At 49.3% G+C, this 15,685-nt stretch overlaps 1 protein-coding gene across 2 annotated transcripts in view; it reads right to left on the reverse strand.

Annotated features, from left to right (window-relative positions):
• Positions 1–15,685, reverse strand: part of BCR (BCR activator of RhoGEF and GTPase) — an 80,139-nt gene that overhangs the window by 17,953 nt on the left and 46,501 nt on the right. For both annotated transcript variants that reach the window (XR_003943758.1, XM_030218006.1), the window contains exons 17-18: positions 9,062–9,121; positions 3,164–3,273 (exon numbers count right to left, since the gene is read on the reverse strand). Coding sequence is in view for 1 of the 2 variants with exons in the window: in XM_030218006.1 (XP_030073866.1) it covers positions 3,164–3,273; positions 9,062–9,121 (170 nt within the window). In the remaining variant the exon portion in view is untranslated. The remainder of the gene's footprint in view (positions 1–3,163; positions 3,274–9,061; positions 9,122–15,685) is intronic.

The raw sequence follows: 15,685 nt of genomic DNA on the forward strand, positions 1-15,685 counted from the left end.
TTTATTGGTGTTTAGCCGTAACATTTTAATTGCTAAAGTATTTGCTTTTTTGGAACTCAGCAATAAAAAAGTAGATTAAACAAGATATAGATGTATTAATTACCGGCAGGAAGGGGAGAGGTGTGATATGTTCAGGGCTAGAGTGTTAAGGGTGGAGGACTCTATGGATAGTAGAGGAATGTAATGGGGGGGGGGGGGGGCTGCGTTACAAAATATTGCCACCCTCAATGTGAAGGGGTTAAATTTACCGATAAACAGGCAATTGCTTTTGAGAAAGGCAAAAAATATTAAGGTAGATATAATGTTCCTCCAGGAAACATTTTAGAAAATCAAATTAATGCATATTCCAAGAGGAAGACTTTTCCCATATATACTTTTTTTTTTTTTAACTTCAAATAGGAAGGAATTTTATAAAAAGAGGCATGGCTTTTCTTATGTTCTTGAACAAAAAACAAACAAACAAACAAACAAAAAAAGCAGTAAGGAAGAGTATAGAAAGGGGCACGAAATATGCCCAGGGCTGACAACTCTGGAGGCAAACAGGGAGCTGGGACTCTGCATGCCAGGCAGTAGAAAAGTTTTTTTTTTTTTTCTTTTAACCCAGTCCTAATGTGTCCTATATTCATTTCAGGGTGGGGAGGGGGGACGCATCACTTTTTCTTTGGATTTTTCACATTGTAATAAAGATAGCAAACTGTTTGGATAAAGATCAGACATACTTTTTAGCTCAGGGCTCTGCATCAATTTTCAAAGCTAAAGTCTCTGTGTAGTTTTGCTTTGAGACACCACAAAGCACAGTCACTTGCACCTTTCGCTTTCGGGAAATAGCTGGAAAACTCTGGAAAAGCCTCTTCTCAATGTGGCAACGTGTTCCACCTAAGCTGAGCGGGTGTCCTCCAACTGCATTGATCCCAATGGGTGGTGATGCCTCAATAATGTGTTTTCAAATTGCTAGAGACAGGCAGATTCCCTGGAGTCATGCAGAGCTTGCCTGTCCCTCACTATTGAAAATGTGATAATGAAACAGCACCCCTTCACTGGAAGGATTGTAGGTAGAAGGTCCACTCAGCTTAGAGGAACAGTGTACATAGCTCAAACTTTTGTAGTTTCAGCTGCACTGATGAAGGACATGCTTTTTTACCCATTTAGATCACTTTGAAAGCTGCCCTCCAAAATGAGAGCACAGGTCTATGGTGCTCCTACACACACAGGTGTTTTGGGTTGGAGACAGCTGTGAATCCAGAGCCCCCACATGGCTAGGAACTGCAGGATCTTGGCTGCCAGAGGCTGAATGGTTCATTTACTCCTGCAGTGGGAGAGGATCTCTCATGAGCATCTTTGCTCTGTTAATTCTGCAAGGGTGCAGATCAGCCAGAAGGAGCTGAAGCTGGCATTAGACAGGGCCACTTAGGTACACGGGATGAGCAGATTACTGAAGCCTAGGGTCGGCCCCATGTTTTTCCACAGTGATCCAGGACAGTCAGGTCTATTGAGACCCAAGAGATCCCCAAGCCCTTTATCCCATTAGGACAAGGAGAGCCATAGTTTTAGGAAATAGGGTGGGTCCACCAGCACAGATCTGTCATCAGATAAAGTAATCCCCTACTGGCAGGAGCTCTTAGAAGTGTCATTTGGGGGGAAAAGAGGAGCATCCATCAGTATACCTCATCACAGGCCTGGACTGAGAGGTGAGCACTGAAAGAAGCCCCTATCTCTGGAGAACTAGCTTTGAAACATTTTTATGTTTTGTTGTTATTTATACCCTGTGTCACGAAATGCCTAGCCACCCACCTGGGGTTACCCCACGACCACTTAGAGGGTCTATCCCCAGCACAGCTCAGGTCAGCCTGCACTTGCCGCTTGTGCTCTACACAAGCACCCTCCTTCCACCGATCCACCGACTGGGTTGCAACCGCCTCTGGGTGAGTCTCCCATTCTCAAAGTATCCCCAGTGATTTCTAGGTTACTGAGGCCACACTCCCAGTGGTCTCACAGTTTCCAGAAAGCACTCACAGACCCAACACACAAACCACCAAGATTCTTTATCAGTCCAGACAAGCAGGGCAAATAATTACGTTTATTCTTTTAAAAATATTGAACAGTGGAACAAAATAGTACAAAGACAGGTAACTGAAATATGGATCAATTATGATACTAACTAAACATTTGCATACTGTCTAAACAGTACCCGGGATGACCAGAGCATATAGTTCACCGAGCCTCAGCAAAGAGATCTGTCTCGTTTTTCTCCTGGGCTAATACTGAAGCAACCGCCAGCAACAACTGCTGGACAATTTCAAACTCCAGGCCAATCAGAGCCCAGTCAACAAGTTTTAAAAGTATACTGCTCACAGTACTGTAGATTCACTTCTTCACTAAGTGATATTAAAAGAAGGCATGCATTTTTCTATAAGAGCTTTAACATAAAACATGCACCATCTGCTGGCCAAATTAGAGAAATGCACTTCAACAGTTAATAAAGGCAATTTTACAGGTTTAAAACACACTGTTCTGTCACACCCTGCTTACCCCTAAGTGTCTTACAAAAAACAAAAACATAACATCCAACATAAAACCAATACAGTAAAGGCTAATAAATATAAAACATAGTATTAAGCAATGCCAAATGTTTGCTTAAAAACACATAAAAAGCATTGGGATAACCAAACTAAGAAAAAGCCCAGAAATCATTGACAAGTATCTTCCCAAAATTTGTTCCACTTGGAAGCAGCTCTCAAAGTACTGGTAAAAGGCTCCCAGTGGGTACCAACATGAGTAACTGTAGCTTTAATAGCAAATACCCAGTGTACCTGAATGTAACTCACCTTGAGCTACTAATGAAAAAGATGTGTACAAAGTCTAAATAAATAAATAATGGGTCATATCCAGTTAGAATCATCTTCTGAATGGAGACAAGAAACCTATATTATCCTGTTACACTACCTTTAATATCTCCTTGTGTTTCCATATTCTGCCAACATATACAAAGTGTCCCACCCAACAGTCTTTCTGTAAACAAGAAAGTGAAGAAAAAAACCAAAAAAGACAGATGTCTGTGTTCCTCTCATCTACCTCTACAGACCCTGTTTCTCCAATATGAATCTAGGACAGGGTTGGGGGTGGGGGGGGGGGGGGTGCAGATTCGGGAGAAAGCAACACTTACTTGGTAACAAACGTGATCTTGACACCAAAAACTCCAGTTTGTTTCCGGGATGGCAGCCTCTTCAAACTTAGCTCTCGGCTGGTAAACTTCACAGAAAGCTTCACTTCGGGCTACAAGAGGAGAAAAACTGACAGCTCTAGGCAATCTCGATCCAGCATCACTTAGTAATCCAGGCAGCATTCATTAGTCAAGTTTTTATTTATATTTTAAAATCTTGGGTCTTAATCTATATACCACTTTGTTAATGCTTGTCAAAAGGTATATTATCAAAGGAGAAATTAAGTCTTTACCTGATACTTTTCTTTCCATTAGTCCTTCCCACTATTCCAGAACCTGTGGGATAGTTGTGTCCATCAACCAGCAGGTGGAGGAGAGAACAGAAAACTAAGCTGGGAAATCTCTCTTGGCATCCAGCTCCTCAGTATTTATGTAGACAAGCAGTAAGGAGAAACTCAGAATAAAAACACTAACAACTTGTTAACCTATCACTAACCAGAAGAGCAAACATTTGTGGACCTCTCTCATCTCTGGACAACTTGTAGAGAACAAGAAATACGCAGGAAGCACTATGCAAGGTGACAATTGTTTTTTGACTCATTACTTCTAACCGACTAAACATCTCAGAAACTTCGGGCAGGCCTCTGGAATAGTGGGAAAGACTAATGGAAAGAAAATTATCAGGTAAGACCTTATTTCTCCTTCCTTTACGTAGTGTCCCACTATTCCAGAACCTGTGGGATGTTTAAAAGCAATCTCTAGAGTGGTTGGATCCTGGCCCGCTGCCCTGAGGACTGAAGTCCCAAAACTAGCTTCCAAGCAAACTGCAATGTCCACTCTGTAGTACTTGGCAAAGGTATGCAGCGCCGATGATGTCGCAGCCTGCAAATATCTGCCACAGACAGTAAGGTAGTCTCCACCCAGGATGTCTCTGTACGCCTCATAGAATGAGTCTGCAAGGCCTAAGGAGCCTGCTTCCCCACAAGCAAATAAGCTGATGCAAGTCTCCTTCAGTCATCTAGTAATTGTGGGCTATGAGACCAGGCTTCTGCTTACCAAAATGCACAAACAGTCTATCTGACTTGCGAAACCCAGAAATTTATGCACATCGAGAAGCTTCAAAGAAAAATACTGAGCCTCTTTATCCTCTCTGTGAAAAAGAACAGAAGCTCCACAGATTGGCTGAGATGAAATGCTGATACCACTTTTGGACGAAAGGAAGAAGCTGTACACAGGGAGACCCCCCCCCCCTTCTGAAAAGCAGAGAAAAGGATCCCAATGGAGCCTGAAGCTCCAAATCCCTACGAGCCGATGCAACAGCCACCAAGAATGCAGTCTTTAGCGTACGATCTCTCAAGCAGGCCTTCCAGAGTGGCTCAAAAGGAGGCTTCTGACGAGCCAGAAGGACTAAATTAAGGTTCCACTCTGGACATGGCATATGAAGGGAGGTCACATGCGGCCTGCTCTCCACAAGAATCGAACAATATTTGGGTGAGGCGCAAGACATCTTCTGTGGTCAGGCCCCTGAAACTGGCCAAAGCCGCAACCTGAACACAACGCCAATCCTTTCTGAAGGCCTGCCTGGAGAAACGATAGAATGTACGCGATCTAAGCAGAAGACAGAAAATCCAAGCTCAGAACACCAGCCAACAAATGTCCTCCACATCCTTGCATACGCCATAGATGCAGAGTGTTTCCGAGCCTGAAGCAAGGTAGCAATAACCAAATCAGAATAACCTTTTTGCTTCAACCAAACCCTTCCAACAGCCAAGCTGTAAGACCAAAGGGTGCACAGAACCTCCATAATAACCGGACTTTGCTTCATTAGGCCATGTACCTGCTGAAGTTGGAGAAGATCCCCATCTAGCAGTTGAATCAGACCCACATACTATGGACGTTGGCCAATCTGGGGCTACAAGAATTATTCAACTCCCCGGTGCAATTTGATCCTTCTCAACACTACTACTACTATTTAGCATTTCTATAGCGCTACAAAGCGTACGCAAGGCCTAATCACGGGCCGAGAAGGCAAGACACAGTAAATGTGTCTCCAGCTAGGGCTGCAGTAGGACATCAATCCCATTGAATCCAGTTCTTTCAAACGGCTGAAGAACTTGGGCATTTTGGTATTACTTTTTGTCACCATCAAGTCCCAAAACAGAGAACCCCATTGGCCACTATCAGCTAATAACCCTGGTTGGATATTTCCCTATTTCCCATTTTCCTGGGTCTAAGGAGTGCCTGCTGACAAAGTCCACCTCTACATTCAAGGACCCAGTGATATGAGCTGCCAACAAGCGGTGAAGATTTATCTCTGCCCAACTCATGAGGGAGGCTGCCTCCACCACCATCGGATGGCTGGGGGTTCTGCCTTACTTGTGGATATAAGCGGTCTTGTAAGGCATTCGCACTGCCCTGAGCTCCAAGTAATTTATCGACCACCAAAACCCCTGTTCCATACAGGTGCAATGTGCCAGATGGAACTTGTAATGAGCTCCCCAATCCAACTTGCTGACATCCATTGTCACTACCTTCCATTGTGTTATCAAAAAGGGAGCGCCAGCATCCAAGGAAGATGAATATCGTACTTCTGTGACACTGTAGACCAGCGGCTGAGAAGATAATTCTGAAATGGCTGCATATGAGCCCTTGGAATTTCCATCACCACCACCATCATTGACCCCAGAACCTGGACGTAGTCCCAGAACCTGAGCCTGCCTTAACTGAGTAGATAGATCTGTTGAACCACTTACGACCTCCTGTGTTCTGTGAGGAAGATCCTCTCCCTTGCTGTGTTGAATAGAACATCCAGATAGTTCAGCGTCTGCAATGGAGTTATGCTCTTCTCAAAATTGATTATGGCCTAGTGGTTAGGGTGGTGGATTTTGGTCCTGGGGAACTGAGGAACTGAGTTCGATTCCCGGCACAGGCAGCTCCTTGTGACTGTGGGCAAGTCACAACCTTCCATTGCCTGCCGCATTGAGCCTGCCATGAGTGGGAAAGTGCGGGGTACAAATGTAACAAAAAAAAACCCCAAAAACTGTAGAAGATGGAAAACTTTGTCTGTCTTCGCCACACTGTCCAAATAGGATGACACACGAATGAGCCAGTCTTTGAGATACGGGTAAACTTTGATTCCCTGGCACTGAAGGAAGGCGGCCGCCACCACAACCTTGGTAAATGTCTTTGGTGCCGTGGCAAGACCAAAGGGCAAAGCCCTGAACTGGAAGTAATGGCCCAGCACCACAAAACATAGAAACCTCCGATACAGTGAACATATGGGTATATGCAAGTATGACTCCTTTAGATCGAGAGCGGTGAGAAATTCTCCTGCTTGAACTGAGGCTACGACTGCTCTTAGTGTTTCCATGCAAGAGGAGGACACGGTTTAGACCTTCGAGATCTAAGATCGGACAAAAGGTGCCTTCCTTCTTTGGGACAATGAATATCTGCCTTGTCCCTGTTCAGCCTGGGGAACTGAACAATGTCCTGGAGCACGAGCAAGGAATCTACAGTGGCCTGAACCTTGACCACCCTGGTTCCCTTTCGACAAGGAGACTTCAAGAAGAGAGGAGAGACTGGGCAGGAGGACTCCAACAAGTAACCTGCTGTAAGAATATCCAGACCTCACTGGTCAGACGTGATATTGGCCCGCACCTCCTGAAGACGTCCTTTCACCAGAGGAAGAGAAGAGTGGACAAGCCTCACATCACTTGCGAAGCTTGGGAAGCACTGGTCCGCTCTAGCTGATAGAGGAAGACTTCCTGTCCACACGAAAGGAAAATTGTTGTGCCTGAAAGTGGAACTTCTGATCATATTGCTGACGACGGGGCCGGTATCATCTGCTGTCTCGAAATTGAGAGCCCCCTGAAGACGGACAACCAGAGGCTTTCGGCTTATCCTCCGGCAACCGCTGTTGCTTAGTTTCCCCCAGTTTTTTCATCAAGTTACTGAGATCTTCTCCAAATAGCCACTTGCCCCAAAAGAGCAATTTAACTAGATGTAACTTTGACGCTGCATCTGCTGCCCAATGCCGCAACTAGAGTTGCCGACATGCCATGACAAAGACATACTGTGGGCCGTAACCCATATGTCATAAATAGCATGTCAAGTAGGTAAACCCCGTTTCCAGCTGGGCATTATAGTGCCTGTCTTGTGTTGCAGACTGCCAATGCCAATTCAGGCATGCTCTATCCAAGAACGAGCTGCACACTGCCACTTGAAGGCCCAAAGAGGCCATTTTACAAGCTTGTTTCAGCGAGCCTTCTATTTTCCTATCCTGTAGGTCAATGCTTTCATCCAACGGCAATGTGGTATTCTTAGTCACCGCTGCAACAAGGGAGTCCACCCTGGGGAGCTGCAATTTCGCTTTCTCCTCCAGTACCAATGGGTAGAGGCAAGCCATAGCTCTTCCCACTCTCAGCCCCACATCTGGCCAGACCCATTCTGCTGTAAAATCGGGTCTTGAATGTCGGGATCCATCGGGAAGGCCTCTAAACCCACTCATGATCAATAGAACTCCTAATGCCGAAGCAGAAGGCTTCTGAAGGGAAAGCACTGCCAATGCCTCAGAAATAAGAGTGCTGAGCTCTTCTTTATGAAACCTCAGTACTTTTGGGTTATCCCCCTCCCCTAATGGCTCCTTCAATGATGGCTCCTCTGAATAGACCAAGGCCACATCAGATAAGGAGGGAGAAGTAGAGATAAGACATTCAGGAGTGGGCAGATGAGACTAAACAAGATCTCCTAGGAGCCACAGGGGCAGCAGGGTGAGAAACTGAAGCACCTTGCAGCAACTCTGACTGCCCCTGCTTCATTAAATGGGTCTGGTGTAAGAGCAATATAAACTCCAGAGAAAACAAAGATCCCTATGGCAGCTGAATGTCGAATCCTGAGGTTGTAAAATGGTATCTGTGCTCTGAATTTGATCAGAGGCTGTTCCTCACTGCCAGCTGGTCTCGACAAAACTATGCCCATTCTTACACTCTCCTTCAACAAGCTGCGCACCGGCCCTGTCGAAGAGCCCAAAGTCGCCAGCATATTCCAACGCCAGCTGATGGGTCCCCACAGTGGGAAAACTGCTTAACTGCAGCACAATGCAGTCCCAAGCAGTGAGTCAGGATCTTTCCACTGTGCCAAGTAGAACATGCAGCCCTCCAAGCGGTTCCAAGTCAAACTTTAATTAGACTTACCACTACCAACTGCTCCCACAAACTTAGTCCCACAGGTCTTACCCCAGATGAGAAAATCAGGACTGATACTCCAGTAAACCTCTTTCCTTCTCTTTTTTTTTTTTTTTTTTTTTAAGTTCTGGAAAAGGAGAGCTCCATAGGAAACAAGGGAAAAGTGAAGGGAGGGAAGAAGTAAATTTGCAGGGCACCAGAGACAGGGAGCTGAAGTCCTCCAGACTTAAGCCACCTGGAAAGCTCAGCTGAGGACCAGTTGACTAACTGAACCAAAGAGGAACGCACTCAGAACCAGAGGCTGAAAAGTGTCCATCCACCTGCTGGAGACAGAAAATACTGAGGAGCTGGACTGGATGCCAAGACAGATATGTCTCAATTCAGTTTTCAGTTCTCTATCACCAATATCCCACATGTTCTGAAATAGTGGGAAGATACATAATGAAATGTGTAATTAAATTAAAGTGCTCTCCAGCATTCTATGATCTTAATCTCACACATAAAAGGAAAAATAAGAGCTTCTCACCACCATGGCTCTATAAGTTTGAGACTAAAATGGAACTAGAGACTGCAGCCTACGCAAGGGTCCCACATGCAGAGGAAGAGGGGTATGTATGCAGAAGAGGGGACCCCCCACATCTAGAGGAAGGGGTTGCATTCAAAACAAATGAAAAGACCACACAGCATGTGCGAGTCAACATCTGCTTTGTGTACTCACTCCATTCATGGAAATCACAGTACGCTGCCAATCTTTGTTCTGCAATAACTGTGGATCCAACTGTAAAACAAACATTTGGATTATTTAGTGTAGGTAAGAATGAGATAGATCTCTCACGGTGATCATAAAACTGTGTGCACCATTTTCCAACCTGAGCTCCAAATGCACTAAAGAGCTACATTTGGGTGTCAGCAGGGAAGAGTGTTACAGGGCACGTACGATAGCAGAAGTGTGGGTGGGGCAGAGAGGAAATAGGGAGGGTCTCAGTACTGAAGTAGCACAGGGTGCTATAGGAGGATCCATGTGCACTGGGAAAGTTCTGTATGAACATTAAGGAAAAGCAGCAGAGCAAGTGTCTATAGCAGTGATTCCCAAGCCAGTCCTGGGGGAATCCCAGCCATTCAGGTTTTCTGGATATCCACACTGAATATGCATGAAAAATGTGAACACAGTGGAAGAAGTGCATGCAAATCAATCTCATAAGTATTCATTGCGGATATCCAGAAAACCTGACTGGCTGAGGCTCACCCAGGACAATACTTAAATAAACATTCAATTCTGCACGAGTCCCAATCAGGATTTCGGACGAATCACAGCACCGAAACTGTACTAGTGTCCGCAATGAACTCATTCAAACAGGCAATTGCAACAGGCAACAACATCCTCCTCTTACAATTCGACATGTCCAGTGCCTTTGACATGGTTAACCATGATATACTAATACATATACTAAAATACTTTGGAGTAGGAGCCACAGTTCTCAAATGGTTCAAAGGATTCCTGACCACAAGATCATACCAAGTAACAACGAATGCGGACAGATCACCCTCAAGGACACCCGAGTGTGGAGTTCCCCAAGGATCCCCTCTCTCACCAACATTATTCAACCTAATGATGATACCTCTAGCCAAGCTACTAGCCAATCAAGACCTCAACCCCTACATTAATGCAGATGACATCACAATCTACATCCCATTCAAACAGGATCTAAATGAAATCACCAACGAGATCAACCAAAGACTCCAAATAATGCACACTTGGGCAGATGCATTCCAACTAAAACTTAACGCAGAAAAAACACAATGTCTGGTACTTACCTCACAACATAAAGCGAATGATACATACCTGTAGCAGGTGTTCTCCGAGGACAGCAGGCTGATTGTTCTCATGACTGGGTTGACGTCCACGGCAGCCCCCACCAACCGGAACAAAAACTTCGCGGGCGGTCCCGCACGCAGGGCACACCCACAGCGCATGCGCGGCCGTCTTCCCGCCCGGGCGCGACCATTCCCGCTCAGTTGAATGACAAGCAAAAGAATGAGGAACAAACGCAACTCCAAAGGGGAGGAGGGAGGGTAGGTGAGAACAATCAGCCTGCTGTCCTCGGAGAACACCTGCTACAGGTATGTATCATTCGCTTTCTCCGAGGACAAGCAGGCTGCTTGTTCTCACGACTGGGTATCCCTAGCTCTCAGGCTCACTCAAAACAAGAACCCAGGTCAATTGAACCTCGCAAGAACAACTAACAGAGTGCAGCCTGAACAGAACAAAATCAGGTCCTGGAGGGTGGAGTTGGATTCAAACCCCAAACAGATTCTGCAGCAACCACTGCCCGAACCGACTGTCGCGTCGGGTATCCTGCTGGAGGCAGTAATGTGATGTGAATGTGTGGACAGATGACCACGTCGCAGCCTTGCAAATCTCTTCAATAGTGGCTGACTTCAAGTGGGCCACTGACGCTGCCATGGCTCTAACACTATGAGCCGTGACATGACCCTCAAGAGCCAGCCCAGCCTGGGCGTAAGTGAAGGAAATGCAATTTGCTAGCCATTGGAGATGGTCCGTTTCCCGACAGCGACCCCTTTCCTGTTGGGGTCGTAAGAAATAAACAATTGGCGGACTGTCTGTGGGGCTGTGTCCGCTCCAGATAGAAGGCCAACGCTCGCTTGCAGTCCAATGTGTGCAACTGACGTTCAGCAGGGCGGGTATGTGGTCTGGGAAAGAATGTTGGCAAGACAATTGACTGGTTAAGATGGAACTCCGACACCACCTTTGGCAGGAACTTAGGGTGAGTGCGGAGTACTACTCTGTCATGATGAAATTTGGTATAAGGAGCATGAGCTACCAAGGCTTGCAGCTCACTGACTCTACGAGCTGAAGTAACTGCCACCAAGAAAATGACCTTCCAGGTCAAGTACTTCAGATGGCAGGAATTCAGTGGCTCAAAAGGAGGTTTCATCAGCTGGGTGAGGACGACGTTGAGATCCCATGACACTGCGGGAGGCTTGACAGGGGGCCTTGACAAAAGCAAGCCTCTCATGAATCGAACGACTAAAGGCTCTCCAGAGATGGCTTTACCCTCTACACAATAATGGTAAGCACTAATCGCACTAAGGTGATTCCTTACTGAGTTGGTCTTGAGGCCAGACTCTGATAAGTGCAGAAGGTATTCAAGCAGGTTCTGTGCAGGACAAGAGCGAGGTTCTAGGGCCTTGCTCTCACACCAACGACAAACCTCCTCCACTTAAAAAAGTAACTCTTTTAGTGGAATCCTTTCTAGAGGCAAGCAAGACGCGGGAGACACCCTCAGACAGACCCAACGAAGCAAAGTCTACGCCCTCAACATCCAGGCCGTGAGAGCCAGAGACTGAAGGTTGGGGTGCAGAAGCGCTCCGTCGTTCTGCGAAATGAGGGTCGGAAAACACTCCAATCTCCACGGTTCTTCGGAGGACAACTCCAGAAGTAGAGGGAACCAGATCTGATGGGGCCAAAAAGGCGCTATCAGAATCATGGTGCCGTGGTTTTGCTTGAGCTTCAGTAAGGTCTTCCCCACCAAAGGTATGGGAGGATAAGCATACAGGAGGCCGGTCCCCCAATGGAGGAGAAAGGCATCAGATGCTAGTCTGCCGTGTGCCTGTAGTCTGGAACAGAACAGAGGCAGCTTGTGGTTGGTCTGAGAGGTGAAAAGGTCCACCGAGGGAGTGCCCCACTCTCGGAAGATCTTGCGTACCACTCTAGAATGGAGCGACCACTCGTGCGGTTGCATGACTCTGCTCAGTCTGTCGGCCAGACTATTGTTTACACCTGCCAGGTATGTGGCTTGAAGAAGCATGCCGAACTGGCAGGCCCAACGCCACATCCCGACGGCTTCCTGACACAGGGGGCGAGATCCGGTGTCCCCCTGCTTGTTGATGTAATACATTGCAACCTGATTGTCTGTCCGAATTTGGATAATTTGATAGGACAACCAATCTCTGAAGGCCTTCAGTGCGTTCCAGACCGCTCGGAGCTCCAGGAGGTTGATCTGAAGATCCTGTTCCTGGAGGGACCACAGTCCCTGGGTGTGAAGCCCATCGACATGAGCTCCCCACCCCAGGCGAGATGCATCCGTCGTCAGCACCTTCGTGGGCTGCGGAATTTGGAATGGACGTCCCAGGTCAAATTGGTCCGAAATGTCCACCAGTGCAGCGAATTGCGGCAACTGAGGGACAGGCGGATGACATCATCTAGATTCCCGGTGGCTTGGCACCACTGGGAAGCTAGGGTCCATTGAGCAGATCTCATGTGAAGACGAGCCATGGGAGTCACATGAACTGTAGAGGCCATATGACCCAGGAGTCTCAACATCTGCCGAGCTGTGACCTGCTGAGATGCTCTGGTCTGGGAAGCGAGGGACAGGAGGTTGTGGGCCCTCGCCTCGGGAAGAAAGGCCTGAGCCGTCTGTGAATTCAGCAGAGCTCCTATGAATTCCAGAGATTGGACTGGTTGGAGATGGGACTTTGGGTAATTTATCACAAACCCCAGCAGCTCCAGGAGGTGAATAGTGCACTGCATGGACCGGAGAGCCCCTGCCTCCGAGGTGTTCTTGACCAGCCAATCGTCGAGATACGGGAAAACGTGCACTCCCAGCTTGCGTAGATACGCCGCGACCACCACGAGGCACTTCGTGAACACCTGTGGGGCAGAGGCGAGCCCAAAGGGCAGCACACAATACTGAAAGTGCCGTGTCCCCAGGCGGAATCTGAGATACTGTCTGTGGGCTGGCAGTATCGGGATGCGAGTATAAGCGTCCTTTAAATCCAGGGAACATAGCCAATCGTCTTTCTGAATCATTGGTAGAAGGGTGCCTAAGGAAAGCATCCTGAACTTCTCTTTGATCAGGTATTTGTTCAGGCCTCTCAGGTCTAGGATGGGGCGCATCCCCCGTTTTCTTTTCCACAAGGAAGTACCTGGAATAGAATCCCTGCCCTTCCTGCCCTGGTGGCACGGGCTCGACCGAATTGGCGCTGAGAAGGGCGGAGAGTTCCTCTGCAAGTATCTGCCTGTGATGGGAGCTGAAGGATTGGGCTCCCGGCGGGCAATTTGGTGGAGTGGAGGCCAAATTCAGGGCGTATCCGCACCGCACTATTTGGAGAACCCACTGGTCGGAGGTTATCAGAAGCCACCTTTGGTGAAAAACTTTCAACCTCCCCCCGACCGGCAGGCCGTCCGGTACGGACACTTTGATGGCAGCTATGTTCCCATGGATCCAGTCAAAAGCCCGTCCCCGGCTTTTGCTGTGGAGGCGCAGGGGGCTGCTTAGGCGCACGCTGTTGACGGGAACGAGCACGCTGGGACTGTCCCTGTGCCTGAGGAGGCCTTCGAGCCGGCTGGGTGTACCTACGCTTGTTGTAGGCGTAGGGTGCAGCCTGCCTGGCCCGGGAAAAACGTCCACCTGCTGAGGTGGATGCTGAAGGCGCCCGGTGGGAGAGCTTGTCGAGAGCGGTTTCCCGCTGGTGTAGTTGGTCCACCAACTGCTCGACCTTCTCGCCAAAGATATTATCCCCCCGGCAAGGGACATCCGCCAGTCGTTGCTGGGTGCGGTTGTCCAGGTCAGAGGCACGCAGCCAGGAGAGTCTGCGCATCACTATACCTTGGGCTGCAGCTCGAGATGCCACATCACAGGTGTCATAGATACCCCTGGACAGGAACTTTCTACACGCCTTCAGCTGCCTGACCACCTCCTGAAAAGGCCTGGACTGCTCCGGAGGGAGCTTGTCGACCAGGTCCGCCAGTTGCTTCACATTGTTCCGCATGTGAATGCTCGTGTAGAGCTGGTACGACTGGATGCGGGTCACGAGCATGGAAGATTAGTAGGCCTTCCTCCCAAACGAGTCCAGAGTGCGAGACTCCCGCCCCGGGGGTGCCGAGGCAGTATCTTCAAACTCTGTGCCCTCTTGAGAGCAGAGTCCACGACCGCCAAGTCATGAGGCAATTGGGGCCGCATCAACTCTGGGTCAGAGTGGATTCTGTATTGGGACTCCGCTTTCTTGAGGATGGTGGGGTTAGATAAGGGCTTCAGCCAGTTCCGAAGCAGTGTCTCTTTGAGGACATTGTGCAACGGCACCGTGGAAGACTCTCTAGGTGGTGATGGATAGTCGAGGAACTCGAGCATCTCAGCCCTCGGCTCATCCACAGAGACCACGGGGAAGGGAATGCAAATAGACATGTCCCTGACGAAGGAGGCAAAGGAGAGGCTCTCAGGGGGCGAGAGCTTCCTCACCGGTGAAGGAGTGGGGTCGGAGGGAAGGCCCTCAGACTCCTCTGAGGAGAAATATCTGGGTCCTCCTCCCCCCCCCCCCCCCCCCCACGAGGCCTCTTCCTCGGTGTCGGACATGAGCTCTTGCAGCTCAGACCTGAACCGGGCCCGTCTCGACTGCGAGGAACCATGTCCTCGATGGTGGCGTCGAGTGGTGGACTCCCGTGCCGGCGGGGATAAAGCTCCCTCCATCGACGGGGATTCCACCTGCGTGGCTGTCGACACTGACACCGCAAGCGGCGTCGGCGTCCTCTTCATCGGGCTAGAGCACGCCGGCGCCTCCATCAACGGCGTCGGGGGCGCAAGCACCCCCGGTGCCGGCAAAGCCTGGCGCAGCAGCCCTTCCAGAATCCCTGGATGGATGGCTCAGAGGCACTAGTCAAGGCCCGCTGTCGGGAAAGGCAGGGGGCCGGTGCGGGTGCCGGAAGCTGCTCAGGTCCAGGAGACGGTACCGAAGCACCCATGGACGGACGCAGCGACACCTCTTCGACCGAGGGGGAACGCTCCTCTCGGCACTGCCGCTTCCTCGGCGTCAAGTCATCTCTGGAGGCGCCGGAACTGGTAGTCCCATGCGCCGTGGGCGACCGATGATGATGTTTTTTAGTCTTCTTTCGGTGCCCATCATCGGCGCTCGGTGGCAGAGATGAAGAGGAGGTAGAACCCCCCCGGCCTCGAGGGATCGAGTCTGACAGGGTTCAGTCCCGATGGCCCTGGGTAGAGGGAGTGGCTGGGGCCGACTGCCCGCGCGGTCGCTCACCCCCACCGTCGCCGGTGGTCCGGCGGCCAACGGTACCTGTGCTCCTGGGGTCGGTGCCATCGTCGGTGCCGATTTCGTCGACATCGGTACCGGTACCGAAGATCCGGCCGTCGACACCGATGCCGTCGAAGGGCCGGCGCAAGCTCCAAAAAGCCGGTCCCGAAGAACTTGCCTCGCCACCTGTGTCCGCTTCCACAAGCCGAGACACAAGGTGCACGTCTTGGTATTATGCTCCGGGCCAAGGCACTGGAGGCACCAAGCGTGGGTATCGGTTTGCGAGATCTGCCGG

The sequence above is a fragment of the Microcaecilia unicolor genome, chromosome 11 (assembly GCF_901765095.1).
Source record: "Microcaecilia unicolor chromosome 11, aMicUni1.1, whole genome shotgun sequence".
Classification (NCBI taxonomy): Eukaryota; Metazoa; Chordata; class Amphibia; order Gymnophiona; family Siphonopidae; genus Microcaecilia; species Microcaecilia unicolor.